The following is a 21,544-nucleotide window of genomic DNA, read 5'->3' as shown; positions in this document are numbered from 1 at the left end:
TGCAGCTACAGGGTTTAGGTCCAAAATTTGTAGCTTAGCAAATTTAAAATGCTAATACAATGTCTTTTTAATTAATTTGTTTTTTATTTAACAAATTTGTATCTAGAATAGTACTTTCTAAGTTGAAGAGGTGATTTGACTCAAAAATGGTTTGTGTAGCTGTCATTGTAAAGGGAATTTTTTTATATGGCTTAAAATATAGCAATGGGGTCATGCCGTACAAAGCCGTCCTTGGGATTGAATTGTTTACAATGGATTTTAGAGGACCAAGAAAAGAAGGAAAAAGAAAGGGAACAACCTGAATAAAACAAAGTGAGAGAATCCTTCGGTGAAGCAGCTGCTTCTTCCGATGGCTGAACAGTGGTTGCGAAAAACTCCCCATACTCTTCAAGCCTTCTATGTTTTCTTCTTTCTTGTTTTTTATATCTTATTATAAGCGATCAGGAAAAGAAATTTTACACATATATTCATTAAGTATTTGAAAGTTTAACCAATTAAACTATACCCACTGACATCGCTACTTCATTGTTTAAAGCTCTGGCTGACCATATTTTTCTTCTGCAACTTAGGTTGCAGTAAGTCGAAAGTTTTTGTTCTATTTTACACATAATTTTGACTTGACTTGGTAGTGATCAAAGTAGAATAACTAGCCCATAATCCGGCCTTGTAATGTAGCCCTTGAGGAAATTGATGAGCCAAAAACCTTTCCACTGACATGTTCTACAAAGCCACCAGAATTAAAATATAGTATATGACCTAGGACTTGGGGTATCAATATCTTGAAACCGACTCCTATCTCTGGCCACCAAAGAATTACAAGGAATGATTTCTTGTCTGACAAGTTGAGCATATTATTATGTTGTTAGATTCTGGATAATACCGTACTTTCAAAAATAAGTTTATTTCTTTCAATTATTATGATTGACAACGAACAATATGACATGTTAAAAAAAATGGACATTCCTAACATTACTCTTGTGGTACAAAAAAGATGATTTCTCTAATATTATCCTTATTATTAACATTCTAAAAGATTAATGATGCACTCCGCAAAATGTAATTTTTCGATTAATTTTTTTTAGAAAGTGACTTGAAATTGAGTTGTTAGAGTTTAACGACTTGAATATCACTCCATTCCTGGTTTCCAAAGAATTAATAGGAATGATCTCGTCTCACAAATTTAGCATTGAGCATTATGCTATTAGATTCTCGATAAGACCGCATATTCAAAAATGAGTCCATTTGTTCAATGATTATGATTGACAAACGAAGCATATAACACATCACCCAAAAATTACTATTATAAAATATAAAAGTTGTTATTGGCACTTTAAAAAATTACAATTATGCACTTCTTAAACTGTAATTTCTTCCTTATATTTAAACAAAGAAGAGTACAAGATTACTTTTTTGGAGTCTCAACAATAATAGTTCTGTTATAAAAATAACCTGGAATATGTATGAATATTGAGCTGCACGTAAAGTAGATGAGACACAACATTTAACGAGGTTCGGCTATGCTTATGTCCTCGGAGAGCAGCAGCAGTAACTTTTTCACTATATAAAATAATAGGGCTACAACTTTAGAGTTTACAATATGTGAGGCTCACTGAATTTTCTCTCTCTTTCTTCTTCTTTCTTTTCTTTCTTCTTTCTCTTCTTTTCTCTTCTTCTTCTCTCTTCTTTTTCTCTTCTCCCCTTTCTTTCTTTTCTCCGTTGGTCACACTCCCCTTTACAATTGGTATGCCTATTTATAGGCTAATGTTTAGGCAAAATACAGGGAAGGGAAGGTTCCTGGAAGATGCAAGGAAACTTCCTGAATTGATAAATACAGGGAAGGAAAGTTCCTGGAAGATGCAAGGAAACTTCCTGAATTGATAAATACAGGGAAGAGAAAGTTCCTGGAAGATGCAAGGAAACTTCCTCTGTGGGCTCCACCTTCAAACTTTTACAACACTCCCCCTTGGAGACCACAAATGATATGGAATATGCCTCGTTAAAAACCTTGCCAGTAAAAACCCAGTGGGACAAAAACTGGTCGAAGGGAAAAGAGTACATAATCACGTGTAACATAAAATTCTGTGTATATTGACGCGCGTGCGACACTGCCTCGTTAAAACCTTGCCAGGAAAAACCCAGTGGGATAAAAACCTGGACGAAGGAAAAAGAGTACAGTGTGTAAGGGTCTGTATTGACAGCACGCTCTCCCTGATGCTTGGCAAAATATCTTTAAGTCATACTGTTGATCATCTGTCTGAATATCATGGTTGACACTGCTGCTATGAGTCAATAGTGTATGAAGGTCTTTATTAATACCATGCTCCCCCTGATGAATATCTCCCCCTGAAAACTTCATGACTAGCTTTTTCCAGTAAGCGACCATAGAGATTTCCTGAGTCCGCATATCTTAGAACACTTGGGCTATTTATAAGTTCACTAAAAAAATATGCCCGTATATGGTGTTATGCTTAGATAGCATCAAATATACCTCACATCATCCCAAAATGATGGTGATGAAGTTGAGCCCTATCTGGAAAATATGATGTCCGGTCCAATATACTTCCGGAAAATCATTACAGTGTCCAACGGATAATCCTCATAAAAATACTTTAATACTTTCTTAGTATAAGCAAGAATCTCGTTGGCATAATGCTCGATCGAGACAAATATTTCATGAATTCTGCAGAAGCTTTAATGTGTTGCAATCACATTATAATCAATGTACTCACTGAGGTAATTTATGCATATTAATATTGAGTACAAATTTTGTGCTTCAAGCATATGTCCTTTAGGGACTTGCTTTATGCAATATCAATCCTCTCAACGGATTTTGTCTAAAAGGGATTAAGCTTTATGACACATTATATAGCTTTTACCCAGCTATTTATACATCTTTAGGAAATCGCTTCTGGCGATATGCTCCGTGCATTTAATAACCCTTAAAGATAATATGTTGGTCTCCGTAATTGTGTAATAAGGGGGGGCACAATTGAATCTGTAAATATGGAGAAAACCCAACATTCAGTGTGTCATACAAAGTAGGTATATTCCATTTTATTCCGAACACCCAAGTATAACTTTCAGTATTAACAAATTTTGGGGTTCGTATTGTGGGTTTGTTCTTTCACGTTCATTCTCATTTATAATGGAATTACCTCGTTCCATTTTGGCCAATGATATTGTCGACATTTAATAATTGAACGTGGTTCCAATCAACACAGCCCATTGATGATTTGAGTAGCTACTCCAAAACCAAAAATTGTCATTCATCAATTCATGATCCCACCATTCTCATGTGCATGCGCATGCATCAATTATAAGCATTTCTTTGCTTTTGGGTACCCAAGCCACTTCATGGGGCTTTTATTATGTGAGAATGTGGATTATAACCTCCAATGGAGCGTTATTTTACAGTAGGGAGTGGATAATCTCTATTTAGAGAGTTGGAACATTTAGAACCCATATATCTGTCATGCTGCAGGTATGCCACAGATTAATACATACATGTCAATTAATTTCTGGGACTTTAACCCATATTATGGGACTTTAACCCATATAATTTGCTACGCATTAGGCGTGCATAATATCAATATTGACATGTCAAAGGATTGTCCTTTCGGGACTTCAATCCACATCATTTGCTACGCAACAGGCGTGCATCATATTGATCACTGCTATACCCATATTCTGTTCTTATGGGACTTTAATCTGTGCAGTGTATTATCAATGTATCCAACTTGCAATCTGTAAAATTTGCGTTAATAATTCATGGATACATACAAGCCATTCTTTTGGAACGGACTTATCTCCCCATTTGGTTACCTTTCAAGACAAAATATCAAATAGGTATATAAGCATAAAATAACACAAGTATTGCTTACATCCTTAGATGGGAGAAACTTTTCTCAAGTATCATTCAAGCTCGTATCGGCCCAGTAAATATAAAGTATCGCTTGATGATCTTGTTATATCCTGCAAGAGCAAAAATCACAATTCTTTTCTCTGTCAAAAACAAATAACTCTCAGAGTTAGGATCACTGCATGGATTCTTTCTTCGGATGTTCATTCTAAAGAAATAAAATCCTTTATGAACAGAGAGTTATAAAAAGAAAGAAAAGATACAAAAATTGTGATATTGATTGCAAGGTAAGGTAAGCAAGCAAGGAAGGAAGCTGGTGGGAGCAGACAACAAGCTCTCATTTCTCCTAGTCTAGAAGGACCTCAGGAGATTAGAGCATAAGTCGCCTTCACAGTTCCCTGATGATCAGGGATAGTCTTGCTTCCTGAATGGATGATCAGAGATAGTCTTGCTTCTCGGGCATATTGAGTGCTTACTGATAAGAAAAATAAGTAGATATCGCATCACTAGGTATGGAGTAAACTGGATGTCTTCTGCAAAGAAAATTTCGTTAGTAACACATTTATACACAAATACAATGAATAGGTAGAACCGGTGAATTTCAAATTAACCATAGGAAAATTGCGAGATTCTCGGGATACTTTTGAAAAAGTAGCTCCGTGAAATCCGTAAAGCAAGATCGGCTTTGAAAATAATACTTTGAAAAACGCCGAAAGTGCCAACAAGCATTATTAGAGGCCACGTGAAGTTTTGAACTCTGGGAAAGAAAAAGATAATATGGGGATTCGAGAAGATATTGGGGTCCTGAAAAGTTGCCACATTTTCGTCTATAGATATTGCCTTTGCAAACTGCGTTTCAACTCAACTTCCTTCATTTTCCGAGCCTTTAGTTTTTCTAAGACTTTCTTCGAAACCTTCTTAAAAAAAAAATGGCTTCCTCTTCTTCCTGCCCAAATTATTTCAATTTAAATGATGCTCCCACAACAACCAATGACGCCCAAGTTTGGCGTCCATCCTTTGTATCCAAAAATCGTCATCTCACAGTTAATGATTCTGTGATGATGAATGATGCTACTACTGTCATAGTAGCTAGGAATTTCATTACTCCAATGGATGAAATGTTGTTGACAGGGAGATCAGAGGAAGAGGCTATTGATGACTCAATGGCTTTTAGCATTCAGAGTGCTGCTTCTGTTTCTAACATGGCTGATCGTTTGCGTGCTAGAGCAAACGAGGTTGAGAAGCTGACAACTGAAAATTCGTCTCTTCAAAGAATGCTTCATGAGTCTTAACAGGAGGTTGAGAAACTTAAAGTTGAGAATAATTCCTTGTTGAAACTGGTGAGTTCGTACTCTGTTGATACACTGAGAAGGCTAGACATGCTGCAGGTCTCCAATGAAAGAATTTTGGGAGACCACGAGAAGCTCATGGCTAAGCTTAAGAGGCGCCGTCCTCTTCCTTCAGAGGCTTCCAGAACATAATGTAATTTTATAGATTTTACAGGGCCTGCACCTTCATTGCAGGAAAAAATCTATCTGTTGTATGTTCCTGTTATAATAATTGCGCATATTCTTAAACTTGCACCTGTGGTTTTTACGTCTTTTCAAAATGACGATTTGGAACCTTGTGCCTTATAGGTTCAAATAATCACATTGTCTCTCCCAAATTTCATATTTTATCGCATGGTAACCCGGAACTTTTGGCCTGGGCACAAACTTAGAATTTATTTGCCCTTTTCAAATGGACATGAAATATGAATTGAGTAAAAGCCATGATAATATCGCAATATAGTAGTGAAGAGCATTAACTACTATATACCCACAACTTCAAGTTCAGGATCTCTCATATATTTGGATCCATGGGCTTCCGGCCCAGATATAACAAAATATGTGGGGAGCCTTAATTCATTATTTGAGGTTTATATTAATATTATCCATTTCGCGGTGTATTCTTAACAACCGGAATTCACAAAATATATTTCTTCTTTGAGGTGTCGATTATAACAAAATCGAACTTTATTAAATTCATCATCTTCTTATGCCAAAGAAATAGGTGGCATACCACAATTTGCAATAATACCTCAAGGGTTGTCCATTTAATTGTTGGAACTTCAGGTTCTCAACACTGTAAATTTTGAACTTCAGGCCAAAGCCACATATTCTTATGGTATGGACATTTTTACAATTTTCTGTACATATTTCTGGACTTCAAGTCCTTACATAATTGTCCATATCTTGAGGAACTTCTGGCATCTCATTTAATTGCTTATCCATGAGTTTAAGGAACTGCAGGTTCCCTTTTGTATATAGTGACGGTTTACCCAAAATGGTTAATATTTATGCATACGTCACTATTCATGTGAATAGTACTATTCATCAAGTCATGAATACGTATCTATTCATCTGCCAGTACAGTTATCATCCATGTGTACGGCACCATGAAACTGCAGGTTCCCTTTTGTATATAGTGACGGTTTACCCAAAATGGTTAATATGTATGCATACGTCACTATTCATGTGAATAGTACTATTCATCAAGTCATGAATACGTATCTATTCATCTGCCAGTACAGTTATCATACATGTGTACGGCACCATGAACCAATACGGTACTGTTACATCATTAAGGAACTCTAGGTCCTTATTTACATGTCAGGGATCAAGGACCCTTAAGTCCGATCACATGTTTACAAATACAGTACCGGAGAGACTGCCAGCTCTCATATTAATATCATCATCAAGGATCTTCAAGTCCTGATGTAATTGTATGATGAGGATCAAGGAACTTCTGGTCCTGATCTGCATACTGTAAAAACTCATCATACAACACATTTAATCCATAAAATAAATTGCTGATAAATAAATTACTGGTATGGACGATAAACCCGCACCACACTTTAAATAAATGTAAATGTGCGGTAAATTAAATTCATAAAGTTAATGTGCTTGTATGGGCATTAATTCTGCTCCATACATTTAAATAAAAGTAAAGGCGTGGACGATAAACCCGCACCACCCTTTTAAATAAATGTAAATGTGCGGTAAATTAAATTCATAAACTAAATTGCTTGCTGTATGGACGTTAATCCCGCACCATACTTTAAATAAAATTAAATGTGCGGTAAAGTAAATTGTGCTTGTATGGGCACTAATTCTGCTCCATACATTTAAATAAAAGCAAAGGCGTGGACGATAAACCCGCACCACCCTTTTAAATAAATACTGTTGTATGGGTAATAAACCTACACCATACAGTAAATAAAATAAATATGCGGTAAAATAAATTTGCGATAAAGTAAATGTGCATGTATGGATATTAAACCTACACCATACAATAAATAAATGTGGGGTTAAAACCACCACCGAATAAAATAAGAAAAATGTTAGTATTAGTAACGGTCTCCCACTGATAATATGTTTAGTATTACCAAGGGTTCATTTTTGTTAGTGGTTAGTAGTATAGATAATAGTGCAGCACAAAAATTATACCTGAGAGCTTCTCGTGCTGATAACGTGTTATAAAAATATCCTGGAATATGTATGAATATTGAGCTGCACGTAAAGTAGATGAGACACAGCATTTAACGAGGTTCGGCTATGCCTACGTCCTCGGAGAGCAGCAGCAGTAACTTTTTCACTATATAAAATAATAGGGCTACAACTTTAGAGTTTACAATGTGTGAGGCTCACTGAATTTTCTCTCTCTTTCTTCTTCTTTCTTTTCTTTCTTCTTTCTCTTCTTTTCTCTTCTTCTTCTCTCTTCTTTTTCTATTCTCCCCTTTCTTTCTTTTCTCCGTTGGTCACACTCCCCTTTACAATTGGTATGCCTATTTATAGGCTAATGTTTAGGCAAAATACAGGGAAGGGAAGGTTCCTGGAAGATGCAAGGAAACTTCCTGAATTGATAAATACAGGGAAGGAAAGTTCTTGGAAGATGCAAGGAAACTTCCTGAATTGATAAATACAGGGAAGAGAAAGTTCCTGAAAGATGCAAGAAAACTTCCTCTGTGGGCTCCACCTTCAAACTTTTACAACAAGTTCCTTAAAGATATTTATTATACATATATTTGCTCATTACAGTTCTTTAATTATTTTTATTTGATCAAAGTCGGTCGTTGTGTGGCAAATTAATTATCATTGCTATGAGTTTATAGTATATTAAAATATTCGGCAAAATCAACTTTCTTTCACTTCATTCATAACCTTTGTCTTTTCTAAAAAGAGAATCAAATGGGGAAAAGAGACATTATAATATTGGAGAGAGAGAGAGAGAGAAACATTAATAAATGAAAATTTGCGGACTCCGTACGGAACCTACAGAATAGAAACGTTGCGATGCGACCAAAGTCCCCAACAGCAAATGGCGGCAAAGTAAACAACCATTTGAACCCAAAAAAAAAAAAAAAAAAAAAAAATTGTAAATAAGAAAGCATTGGTTTGGTTGGCAGAGCTCTATGCTGGCATTGGCCGGCTGATCTTCACAAGCGACGGAGATGTCATTTTGCATCTGGACCCACTCACATACTCTTCTTAACTGGTACATCTTATATTGTACTTTGCCAAACACGTTGATTGGTTGTGTTTTGTTGGTCCCTTGGTGGTGTGGTGTGTCTATATATTCCAAGGCATTTGTACATTTCTTGGCACGCTCTACTCTCACTCCAAACACTCCCAAGTGCTTTCCTTTGGCTCTTGGGCTCAGGGGAGGCTAAGAGGGTAACGAAAGTTTGTGGCTTTATATGTTGCAGAGCTGGGATTTTGCTTAATTAGCAGACCACAGGCTTCTCTGGGTTGTGATTTAATCACATTCTTGGTTAGTAATTTTCTTTGATTTGACTATTGTGTTTATGTTGATCAGCTGGCTTTTTTTTTCTTCTTCATTTTCTTTCTGTTGTTTTGTTAATGGTGCCATAATCTGTGTGTTGGTATCTTTTATGGGGATATAATTTCCGGGAAAAGTTAATCATGTTTATAGATAGTGTGATCCTGCAATAAGTTCTATGTCCTTGCAAAGAAAATGAAAGGAAAAAGAAGGCAAATTTTGATATGAAGTACTGTCTGTGCAGGCTCCTTACCGACAACTTGCTAGTCGAGGAGTTGAGGAGGCTAAAGGGAATCCAAAATGGTGGCGGACTCGATTGCTCTTGATGCGATCATCAAGGAAGCTGTTGATCTGGTATGACCAAATGAGCATTATTAGTAGTTTCAAGTTCTGCAATTTGACAGCAGAAAGCAGAGAGAAAATAAAATGTTTCATTACTGTATATTTTGATAGTTGGAGCTGAATAGTCCTTGATAAAACTTGGATGTGATTTATGCAGGAGAATGTACCCCTGGAAGAAGTTTTTGACCATCTGAAATGCACAAGAGATGGTTTGAGCTCTGATGAAGTCCAAGAGCGGTTGGATTTATTTGGCTATAATAAACTTGAAGAAAAAAAGGTCAGAAACCAACTGATACGCATGAATATCTCTTTATATTTGTTTATGTGTATGTGTACCCTGGTTGTCATTCCTCTACTTCACTCATTGATTGTTCTACTTTCTGTTCATCCATAGGAAAGTAAATTCTTAAAGTTTTTGGGCTTTATGTGGAATCCTCTGTCCTGGGTTATGGAAGCTGCAGCTATCATAGCCATTGCTTTTACACAAGGAGGGGTAAGTCTATATTACTTCAGGCCAATGACCATTTGGTCTAATGGTTATTACTTTCCACTATGTTGATGAGGGTCCTGAGTTCAAATCTCATTGACGGCCGTTTCTGAATAAATAAATAAAATATGATACTTAAAGAAAAAAAAATTGGGAGTGATTTTCTTCAGTGCAATGAATCTACAGTTCCATGATTCTGACATAACCTCTTTTTTTTTTTTTTTTTTTTTTTTGGGTGCAGTCAAAACCAGCTGATTACCATGATTTTTTTGGCATCCTGGTCCTCCTCGTTATCAATTCTACCATCAGTTTTATAGAGGAAAACAATGCAGGAAATGCAGCTGCTGCTCTTATGGCTCGGTTGGCCCCAAAAGCAAAGGTCTTTCTCTTGATGTCTTTTGGATAAGCTAGCTTTGCAGTTTGACCTTCCCTTTCTTCTTTTGTTTCTTGTTGAAGCTCTTGCCTACATTAGCCTTACTTGGACTGGTCAATGATTAAAATTGCTCAAGATAGATTGGAATTCCTTTCATGTAGTAAGAAACTACGAATTAGCATCTTGTTTCTACTTTGTTTTGACCTATGAATGCTTACCAGGTCCTGCGTGATGGAAAATGGGCTGAAGAAGATGCAGCTGTATTGGTTCCTGGAGACATAATTAGCATCAAACTTGGTGATATCGTTCCTGCTGATGCACGTCTTCTTGAAGGAGATCCTTTAAAGATTGATCAGGTAAATCAATAAAATAAGATAAGTGTGTATATATGTTAGATGCCACAGAATAGACCATGTTGGAAAAAAGATATCTGTTAATGAGATAGAGTCAACAATCTTCTCCACATGCTTTCCTGTTTCTCACTTAAGTTTACAAGCTTTTTATCTGAAATCTAGGAATATTATTGATATAGTGTAGTATCAGCTTTTCCCGGAAATTGAAATTTTCCTTTTCACTTGTAGTCTGCTCTTACTGGAGAATCACTGCCAGTGACCAAAAATCCTGGTGACGGGGTTTACTCGGGATCAACATGCAAGCAGGGAGAGATTGAAGCAGTTGTTATTGCAACTGGAGTTCACACTTTCTTTGGAAAGGCAGCTCATCTTGTGGAAAACACAACACATGTTGGCCATTTCCAGCAGGTTCTTTTATAAGCCATTTTGTGTTGAGTGTTGGGTTCTGAAAAATGAAAGTTTTCTAGCAGTTATGGAAAAACTTCTCCACATTGTAATAATAACTAATGTCGCATGTGCTAAACAATAACAAATGGTAATAATGATTTCATGGTTGCAGGTTTTAACATCAATTGGAAACTTCTGCATCTGTTCCATTGCTGTTGGAATGGTGATTGAAATTGTAGTAATATATGGAATTCATGGGAGGGAATACCGTGTTGGTATTGATAACCTACTTGTCCTCCTAATTGGTGGGATCCCTATTGCTATGCCAACTGTTCTTTCTGTTACAATGGCCATTGGTTCACATCGTTTGTCTCAGCAGGTTTGTGATTGCACAAACTCCACTACAGAGATTGATTTGGAAGATAAAATTGAAGATATTTAATAGATATTCCTATTTAAATTCAAAGGTGCAGATATTCCTATTTAAATTCAAAGGTGCATAATAGAAATCCATGTTTTTTGCAGGGTGCCATAACAAAGAGAATGACTGCCATCGAAGAAATGGCTGGAATGGATGTACTATGCAGTGATAAAACAGGGACACTGACACTTAACAAGCTTACAGTGGACAAAAACATGGTTGAGGTATTACTTGTGTTCCCTTCAACTCACTTTAAAAGCAATGGAACAACATAAAACATAGTAAATACTTCACCCTTAGGAACATATTTTTGTAAGTTCAGTCACCGACACACATCACAGGAAGAGAGATGTACCAAAACCAACATATTTTACACACTTAAATTAAGTGATGTCCATTAGACAATTACACATCTTAGGTGATCAGTGAAGATCAAGGCAGCAAATTTTTGCTAATGCATATTAAGAGAACTTTTACTAATTATTCCTAGATATGAATCGAAAGCTCATGCTTTCTTCTTCTTTTTCCCCTGGTAAATGAAAGATTACACTTTTTCTTATAATGAAAGCCTTTTAATGAAAGATCAATATGTTGCCATTTTAATTTATTTTGATGTTATCCATGTCACGGCAGGTTTTCACGAAAGGTGTTGACAAGGATCAGGTTATACTTATGGCTGCAAGAGCATCGAGATTAGAGAATCAAGATGCTATTGATACTGCAATTGTTTCAATGTTGGCAGACCCTAAGGAGGTATTGTTCAAATTACTCTTTCTAAATCATTGATTTTAGTAGTCTTATCTTTAGTTTTGGGCTGATTTTTTTTATGTAATTCTTATGTCAACTTTTGAAGGCACGAGCTGGAATCAGAGAAATTCACTTCCTTCCTTTCAATCCTACTGATAAAAGAACTGCACTTACATATACTGATGCTGCTGGTAAAATGCACAGGGTCAGCAAGGGTGCACCAGAGCAGGTGAAATACTGAAGTCAAAAAATTTCAGCAGTCCTGTAAACCTTAAGATTGCTTACAAAATTTTTGAGCTCTAATCAAATGTATGTTATGCAGATTCTTCATCTGGCACATAACAAATCAGAAATTGAAAAGAAGGTACATACAATGATTGACAAGTTTGCTGAACGTGGACTACGATCCCTTGGTGTTGCCCGTCAGGTAATTAATGTCATTTGAATTCTTTACAGCCTGGTGGACATGTTTTTTGGTTTAGATTTTTGAGACAGAGATTTCCTCCAGGAAGTACCAGCTGGAACCAAAGATAGTCCTGGTGGCCCCTGGGAATTTGTTGGCCTTCTCCCACTCTTTGACCCTCCTCGCCATGATAGTGCTGAAACAATCAGAAGAGCTCTGGATCTTGGTGTCAATGTTAAAATGATCACTGGTACATGCCACTGATCTTAGATTTTTTTATTTTTACTGGCTTTTTCTTTTTCCTCCATATACAGTTTCACCATAAGCTATTAGAGATGTAACCTTCATGCATCACCATTTGCAGGGGACCAACTTGCAATTGGTAAGGAAACAGGAAGGAGGCTTGGGATGGGCACAAACATGTATCCCTCTTCAGCTCTGCTTGGTGAAAGTAAGGATGGGGATCTTGCTACCATCCCCATTGATGAACTCATTGAAAAAGCTGATGGTTTTGCTGGCGTCTTTCCTGGTTTGTCTTGTTCTTTTATTGTTTAAGCGCTGTGGATTTGATTGTTTTATTCTGTTTCTCATCATATCTTTCTTTCCCTTCAGAGCATAAATATGAGATTGTGAAGAGATTACAAGCTAGAAAACATATCTGTGGAATGACTGGTGATGGAGTGAATGATGCCCCTGCCTTAAAGAAAGCTGACATTGGAATTGCAGTAGCAGATTCCACAGATGCTGCCCGCAGTGCTTCTGATATAGTTTTAACAGAACCTGGATTGAGTGTAATCATTAGTGCTGTGTTAACAAGTCGTGCTATCTTCCAGAGAATGAAAAACTATACGGTAACCTAATGATTTCAAAACATCCATGAACTACTTAGTAAAATATTTAATTGTCCAGAACACCTGCTTAGTTTCTTTTTCTTGTTTCCCCTTCCCAGATATATGCTGTGTCGATCACCATACGTATTGTGGTAAGCTTCCATTTAAGTTACTATTTTTATATGGAATCTTATAGAATGTTTCTTGCCATCAATCTAATCCCATTTCCAACATAAATGTGTATTATAGCTCGGTTTTATGTTGCTGGCTGTCTTCTGGAAATTCGACTTTCCTCCTTTCATGGTTCTTGTCATTGCTGTTCTTAATGATGGTTAGCTTTTCTAGTTTTACCCTTTTCCATCCATTTAATGAATTTTTGCTCCTGCTCATTACCTAACTTGTTAGCTTGCTGATAGGTACTATCATGACCATATCGAAAGATAGGGTCAAACCGTCTCCATTTCCCGACAGTTGGAAGCTCAGTGAAATTTTTGTAACTGGAATTGCTCTTGGTGGTTACCTGGGTCTAACGACTGTTTTGTTCTTCTGGATATCGTATGAAACCAACTTCTTTCCGGTAAATGGCCTCCCTTTTCTTGTCATGTTGTGAAGAATTTCATAAAACTTCGAACTTTTGTGGTTGGCTAACAAAATTCAGGGTGCCCTTTTAAATTTTATACATAGCAGACATGATTGTTTTCTTCCCAAGTGTTTTTGTTACAAAAGAAGTTATGTCTTTTGTTATTTAAAATAGGGTTGTATTCTACAGCTGATAAGCTCATTGCAAAGTCTATTGTATGTTCACTTAAAGAATAGATGAAATGGTGGATAGATTTTCATTACTTTCTTGACTTTGGACACTGACCTTTCTTCTTGCAGGAAAAATTTGGTGTTGGAGACTTCAATCAACACCATTTTAATATGACAAATAAGAAAGTTGCTGCTAAACTAAACGACCAGATGTCGTCGGCTCTGTATCTTCAAATCAGCACCATCAGCCAGGCCTTGATATTTGTCACTCGCTCCCGGGGTTGGTCTTTCACCGAAAGACCTGGCTTTTTGCTTGTTATTGCCTTCATCGTTGCTCAACTGGTAATGAATTTATAATGGTTACATGAAACATAATTTCTGCCAACTATAGGATAATATGGTTTCTGAAACAGACCATAAAAACTAGCTTAATTAATACAAAAAAAAGGACCTATTTTGGTCAACTGAACACCATTCTAAAACACATCCCCTCAATTTTTTTACTTTTCTTGAAGTGGATATTTTCTGATTTATTGCCTATAGTTTATGTGAGATGTGAGAATGTCTCAAATTCAGTTCCTATCTTGATATTACCCTTGTAATTCCTATGTTTCGAAATATTTTTGATGGTGAATAATTGTTTGCAGGTTGCGACTGTGATATCTGCCACTGCAACCTGGAAATTTACTAACATCAGAAGTATTGGTTGGGGATGGACTGGTATAATTTGGTTGTACAATATTATCATTTACATGCTCCTTGATCCCATCAAATTTGCTGTCCGTTATGCTCTCAGTGGCCAGGCATGGGGTTTGGTAGTAGATCAAAGAGTGAGTACCTGACTTCACCTTGATTGCTTAATACTGTAAACAAACTTCTCATAAAATATACAATGGCGATGAACGAAACTATTGTATACCTTTAATCATCATGAACTCCTTAGTTAAGACTGATTTGGTATGCTTTTATCCATCTTACCAGACCGCATTTACCAGCAAAAACGACTTTGGAAAGGAAGCTCGTGAGGCTGCATGGGCAACTGAACAGAGAACACTACATGGACTCCAATCTGTCGAAAGAAAAATGTTTTCGGAGAGGAACACTTTTAGGGACATTAATCTCATGGCAGAAGAAGCTAAAAGGCGGGCAGAGATTGCAAGGTAAAGCTTACAATGGTAGAGATAATAGCCGAGTTCAATGCGAAGATATAATGAGAATTCATTTGCCTATTTGCTTATCCTTCGGTTTCTTACTTTGGGTTTTTGATATTGCAGGTTGAGGGAGCTTCACACTCTCAAAGGCAAGGTTGAGTCATTTGCCAAGCTTAAGGGTTTAGATATCGACGCCATTAACCAACACTACACTGTCTAACTGCTGTGATCTGGATAGTGATCCCATTCACATTCTCCTTTATACATATACGTTCTTCATGTATTCGTTAACAAATACCAAGTCCAAGCTGGATTTTGAATAAGATTGATGTATTTCATGATGATATCTATATAACAAGTCAAATGGAATTGCAGTTATTTAAAACATGTGTCGATATGGAGACACTCTCGCTGTCGCTTTTTTCTTACAAGAACACCAAACACCACCGGAAACAAGTTTGTGGACTTCTTTGTCTCTCATTCATCTTAGAGCTCATGATGTTTGACACAGAGGAATTGCAGATATCAAACCACACCACAGCTGCAATGTTCTGTGTAAAACAGAACTTGGTTGAAATCTAGAGGAAAGCACAAAGTTAAACGAGTGTAACTAAAATCTAAAGGCATATGCAACATCAAATTGTAAAGGCAACAGGGAAAGAAAAAAGAAGTAATAAATCTAATCAATATTAAATCATCCAAAACCGTAACAGTAGAAGTGATTGGTAATAAGAAAAACACATGTATACTTAAAACAGAAAAACAAATAAACCAAAAGATCAAGCACACAAACAAATACAAATAACAGTAGGAGCACACACAGATTTTTATTTATTCCATAGTGGTGCCAGACCAACATCAACAGAAATGCAGACTGCACTACAGACTCTACAAAGGGTAGAAGGAGAAGGAAAAAAGCACAGAACACAGAGAAAACAGAGAACAACAGCAGATGCAAAGCCTAATTTGTAAACTCAATTTATTCATTCCCAGCTCTCCCCTTTGGTTATCATCAGTCTGATCATTCCAACAATCTTAACAAACAACTCCTTCCTCCTTGTGATTGCAACGTCCGCAAGAACCACTCCAACGACCAACCCGCTTCCCAATCCCGCCAAAACAAATTTCCAATCAAATTCAAATGCTCCAGCTGAGCCTGAATCATTTTGTTCCACGCTTGAAGGCGGCTGTTGAGGGGTCTTAGCAACTCCGTATTTGTTTTGCAATGGACCTCCACACAATCCAGGGTTTCCCTCATATGAAGTGCTATCGAATGTAGTAAGTTGCCTTCCTTGTGGTATAGGACCTGTAAGATTGTTGTGAGAGACATTAAATTTTCCAAGGAAGGTAAGCTGCCCTAGTTGTTGAGGGATTTCTCCTGAGAGATGGTTGTGTGAGAGGTCTAATGATTCAAGCTGTGTTAAGCTCCCCAATGATAATGGGATGGAACCAGTGAGAATGTTGTTGGACATATTGAGTGAGCGAAGCCCTTTTAGGTTCCCAATAAATTCAGGAATCCTTCCTTCAAATTTGTTGCTTGAGAGATGAATGGCCGTAAAGTCTTCTCGAATCTTTGGAAAGTATCTCTCCACACCTTTATTTGTTATTGTACTTGAGTACGGATCTATTATAGAAGTTATAGAACCGTAATAAATGTAAACAAATATGACTGCCTTCATATATTTGGGCTGGTTTAGACTGATTCTCATGCCATTCCCAGAGAAAATGTATTCAAGTGGAAACTCACCTGTGAAATTATTGTAAGACAGATCAAGAAAGTGCAACTCGAGGAAATGATGATTCTTCTGGGGCTTGCCTATCACATCATAGAACTCATTATGGTCCATGGCTAAAATTTTTAACCTTGGGAGAGTCCCAAGCCACAAGGGGAAAACGTCATTGAATTTATTTCTTGACAGCACCATAAACTCAAGCATCACACAATTCGCCAATGACCTTGGTAGTTGCCCTTGCAATTGGTTATGACTAACATCAATCATTCTCAGATTGCTTCTGCTAGCCATGGTATATGTTTGAGGAAGAATGCCATGAAAAGAGTTGTTCCCAAGATTCAAAACTTGCAGACCATTACTGAAGTTCCCAAGACACTGCGGAAGCGTGCCACTCAATCTGTTATTCGACAAATCAAGAAACTGAAGTTGCCTCAAACTGCAAATCAATGGTGAAACTTGTCCAGTTAAGAGGTTGTTTGAAATTTGATAGTATTCGACATTTGGCGAAGGTATAGGTAGTTCTCCGAATAGCATGTTGGATGACATGTCGATGTACTTCAAAGTTTCTGTGCTTGCATTCCAGATCCATTTCGGTACTTGGCCACGTATTTTGTTTCCATGAAGCCCCAACCACTGCAAGTTTTCTTGATATCTCAGGAAATCTGGGAACCCTCTTAGGTTGCATGAACCCAGTCCCAGACTCCTGAACTGTGGAATAGTTACGTTCATAGTTCTCGATTCAATGAGCAAGTATAAATTATTATAACCTAGAAGGAGTTCCTTGAGATTGTGTAGCTTGAGAAACATGTGAAACTCAACTGTACCGCTGAGTCTATTTTCATATAGATGAAGTCGCTGGAGATTCATGAGATTGGATAGTGACTTGGGAATGGAACTATTTAATTTATTTCTATCAAAATTTAGATGAGTTAGTCTAGTAAGGTTACCTAGCCAAGGTGGGATTGGACCAGTGAACTGATTTTCTTGAAGCAAAAGATGAGTGAGCTGGGTAAGGTTTGCCAACGAATCAGGAATTGGACCTCCAAATTGGTTTGCAGAAATGTCAAGATAAGTGACCTGCCTAAGATTACCTAGTGAAACTGGAACCAACCCTTCTGAAAAATTGCATGCAGGCGCATCCAATTCTTGCAACAAATCAAGCTTTGCGATTGAACGCAAGTTTACGAAAATCCTAGTATACCCAAGTCTCAGTGACATGAGAAGACTACTTCGATTAAGTTCAGGCATATAACCAGTAAGACCCTGGTTGTGTTCCACATTCAGATGACGTAGGTTTTGTAATTTGAAAGTTCTTGCTGGGAATTCACCGAACAGCTCACAGTTCTCAAGTGCCAGGAATATCAAAAATGATAAATTTGCCATGGAATTGGGCACTATCGAAGATATATTTGAAGGAAGTTGAGGTTCCACCCCAAAACCAATTGGCAATGGGGGGAGTAACCCAACTCCTTATAAGCCCTTGCTAGGTTTCTCAACTTTCCAATGTGGGACTCTTTACCTTCACATTCTCACACGCCCCTGCACGTGTGGCGAATTTTCAAGCCTAACACGTGGACAACACATTTTGGGTGACGTGGAGCACGTGTGGCCGTTGGGCTTTCACACGTGGGCAACCCGCTCTGATACCATGAAGGAAGTTGAGGTTCCACCCCAAAACCAATTGGCAATGGGGGGAGTAGCTCAACTCCTTATAAGCCCTTGCTAGGTTTCTCAACTTTCCAATGTGGGACTCTTTGACAACACATTTTGGGTGACGTGGAGCACGTGTGGCCGTTGGGCTTTCACACGTGGGCAACCCGCTCTGATACCATGAAGGAAGTTGAGGTTCCACCCCAAAACCAATTGGCAATGGGGGGAGTAACCCAACTCCTTATAAGCCCTTGCTAGGTTTCTCAACTTTCCAATGTGGGACTCTTTACTTTCACATTCTCACAATATTAATGTAACTGAGATCAAGCTTTTCTAGACTAGTTAAGTTCTGAACTAGGCTTCTCATATTGGATGGATGGAGTTTCAACAATTTTTCACCAGAAAATCTATCAAGATTGAGAGATAGATCGAGGGATAACAACTTGGACAAGTGTGAAACTTCCGATGGAACTCGACCAGAAAAGGAGGAGGCAGAGAGGTTGAGATAAGTGAGCCTTGGAAAATTCCTAATGCTACTAGGAATTTGAGAGTAATTGAAGTCATTATTAGCAAGGTTCAGTCTCTGAAGATGAACAAGACGGAAGAGGCTGCTGTTGGAGTTGATGGATCCGTAAAGACCACTGCTACTAAGATCAAGTCCGATCACATGGCCTGTCTCCTCATCACAATCCACGCCGTCCCATGAACAGCAGTTGCCATTGTAAAATGAAGCAGATGCATACATAAAGCTTTGCATGAATTGCAGCAAAGCAGAGCTTTCGTCATCATGGCATGATGGCTGCTGCTGCTGCAAAGAGTGCAAAGAGTTGGCAATAACCACAAGATGAAACCACACCACCACAACAACTAGTTTTGAAAGCATATTGCCAATGGACACATTAAAAAAACACATGGTGTTTTTAAAACTTTATTTTGCACTCTTGAGATAAACCTGTAGGGAAATGCAAGGTGAGAGACCTGTTTATTGACTGACTGGCATGAGGAGCAATAATTTCACCACAAGATTAAGTTCCAAACATTTGCATGACTTCTTCAAGTCAACTGATAAGTTTAGAATGGGGTGAGATAGATCACAAGTTTAAACATGATAGCAGTTCCATACTAAAACAATGTCTTCACTTTATCGCGGGTTGGTAGTGTGAACACTGAAGAGGCTGCTGTTAGGGTTGATAGAGACATGGCCTGTCTGGACATCACACTCGACGCGGTTTGATTATGAGCAGGAGGTGCAATTTGATTGAATTCAATTGTGTCAGAGCATAAGTTAAAAGCAGATGGATGAGCACCATCTTCTCTGTTTCACATTGTGTCGCTGTATCTCTTTTCTTACCAAGAGATACTTTTTTTGACTAAAGAGTATAAAATTACTCAAATAAACGAAAATAAAAATCGTACGAATCTGTGTGTTCTCATACTGTTTGCTTCGTTGGTCTTATTTCGACATCATTGTGTTGTGAAGGGTTGTTGCGACGTAGTTGCTGTGATGAGATTAAACAGGTGAAACAAATAATAACTTCTCATTTTCATGCACTTGACATCTTGTGAAAATGGCTTACATCTAAGATAATTAAAACACAACGCGATCTAGTCCAGTAGAAAAGGATTTTGACTTGTAGATCAGTGATCTCAAGTTCGAACTCCATGGCATTTGATAGCATGTGTGAGAAACCCCTCTCCCCTTATAATGTAGACTATTGCTTGTCTTTAAAAAAAAAAAATTCAAAGGTTGAGATTTAGAAATTAAATTTGATTGTTAGAGATTTATATAAATTAAATTAAATTAAATCAATTGTTAGAGTTATTGATGGAGTTTAATTGAATTCAATTGAGTTTGACTGAATTCTACAAACTCTACATAGATTTTGACTAAATTCGTGTATACATTTTAATTGAGCTTGTTAGAGTTTTATTATTGATTTTAATGGAGTTTATAGCACTCAAAAAACAAAGGGTTTAAGGGTGATGACGGTGGTGGTGATGGCAATGGTGGTGGCGTTGGTGGTTTGTGGGTGATGGTGGGGGAGGTAGTGGCAGTGGCGGAGCTAGGATTCTTAGTATGGAGGGGCCAAAATTTCAAAATCACTTCTACTAGGTTTTTCATCTTCAACTGGGAGGGCCATCACTAATCTAATTGCAGTAATTGTTTTGTTATATCATATATTTTATAATATATTACAAGAGATTATTAATTAAGTGGGGGGGCCAGGGCCATGGCAGGCCTGGCTGTAGCTCCGCCCCTGGGTAGTGGAGGTGGAGATGGTGAAGGTGGCGGTGGAGGCGGCAGCAGTGGGTGGTGGTGATGGTGCTGGGGGATGACGGCGATGGCTGCGGTTGTGGTGGCGACGATGATGATTGTGGTCGTGGGTTCTGCAGGTCCGTTTGACCAGGGTTAGAGTAGTTTGACCCTTGGTTGACCGTGAGTCTCCCGGAGTAATCTCACCTTTCCAGGGGAGATTATCGGGTGCTAGACTATTGTGGAGGGTTACACAATATTATAATTAATATATATAATTATAATTATAATATATTTGTACAAGGGTACAAAAGAGTCTAGAATGTCAGTTTGGAGTGCTATACGCACTACCTTAGGTACCTCCCCGGATTTTGGTTTCACTACAAGTACCACCAAGTGAAAGTTAGGTCTCACGTGGCGTAGGTTATCCGGCGTGTGGACAGGCCCTATACATGGCGTTGGTTATACCGGCGTATAGGGAGATTTGTGATATGATGTTCAGGTCTCACGTGGCGTAGGTTATCGGCGTTGAGACAGGCCCCATACGTGGCGTTGGTTGTACCGGCGTATGGGGAGATTATGTGATATTGTGTTGAGGTCGCACGTGGCGTAGGTTATTTGGCGTGTCGACAGACCCCATACGTGGCGTTGGTTGTACCGGCGTATGGGGAGATTTGTGATATGATGTTCAGGTCTCACGTGGCGTAGGTTATCCGGCGTTGAGACAGGCCCCATACGTGGCGTTGGTTGTACTGACGTATGGGGAGATTATGTGATATTGTGTTGAGGTCGCACGTGGCGTAGGTTATCCGGCGTGTCGACAGACCCCATACGTGGCGTTGGTTGTACCGGCGTATGGGGAGATTTGTGATATGATGTGCAGGTCTCACGTGGAGTAGGTTATCCAGCGTTGAGACAGACCTCATACGTGGCGTTGGTTGTACTAGCGTATAGGGAGATATTATAATAGTATGGCATGGTCG

The 21,544-nt window shown here is 38.1% G+C and overlaps 3 protein-coding genes across 3 annotated transcripts; 1 reads left to right on the top strand and 2 right to left on the bottom strand.

Annotated features, from left to right (window-relative positions):
* On the top strand, positions 8,580–15,674 carry LOC18771422 (plasma membrane ATPase 1). Its single transcript, XM_007204457.2, has 21 exons — positions 8,580–9,034; positions 9,180–9,299; positions 9,417–9,515; positions 9,751–9,888; positions 10,104–10,238; positions 10,464–10,643; positions 10,795–11,001; positions 11,148–11,267; positions 11,677–11,796; positions 11,897–12,019; positions 12,113–12,217; positions 12,299–12,443; positions 12,558–12,722; positions 12,806–13,044; positions 13,143–13,175; positions 13,273–13,354; positions 13,440–13,600; positions 13,903–14,115; positions 14,421–14,603; positions 14,755–14,933; positions 15,048–15,674. Exons 1-21 carry the CDS (start codon positions 8,981–8,983, stop codon positions 15,142–15,144), a joined length of 2,898 nt encoding a protein of 965 aa, XP_007204519.1. The 5' UTR covers positions 8,580–8,980; the 3' UTR covers positions 15,145–15,674.
* Positions 15,775–18,040, bottom strand: LOC109947396 (receptor-like protein 12). Its single transcript, XM_020557354.1, has one exon. The coding sequence runs from the start codon at positions 18,038–18,040 to the stop codon at positions 15,908–15,910; it is 2,133 nt and encodes a 710-aa protein (XP_020412943.1). The 3' UTR covers positions 15,775–15,907.
* Positions 18,600–19,190, bottom strand: LOC18771460 (receptor like protein 30). The gene has a single exon (XM_007204347.1). The coding sequence runs from the start codon at positions 19,188–19,190 to the stop codon at positions 18,600–18,602; it is 591 nt and encodes a 196-aa protein (XP_007204409.1).

The sequence above is a fragment of the Prunus persica genome, chromosome G2 (genome assembly GCF_000346465.2).
Source record: "Prunus persica cultivar Lovell chromosome G2, Prunus_persica_NCBIv2, whole genome shotgun sequence".
Taxonomy (NCBI): Eukaryota; Viridiplantae; Streptophyta; class Magnoliopsida; order Rosales; family Rosaceae; genus Prunus; species Prunus persica.
Note: the sequence above shows the minus strand (reverse complement) of the source record. Positions and strands in the feature narration are given on the sequence as shown.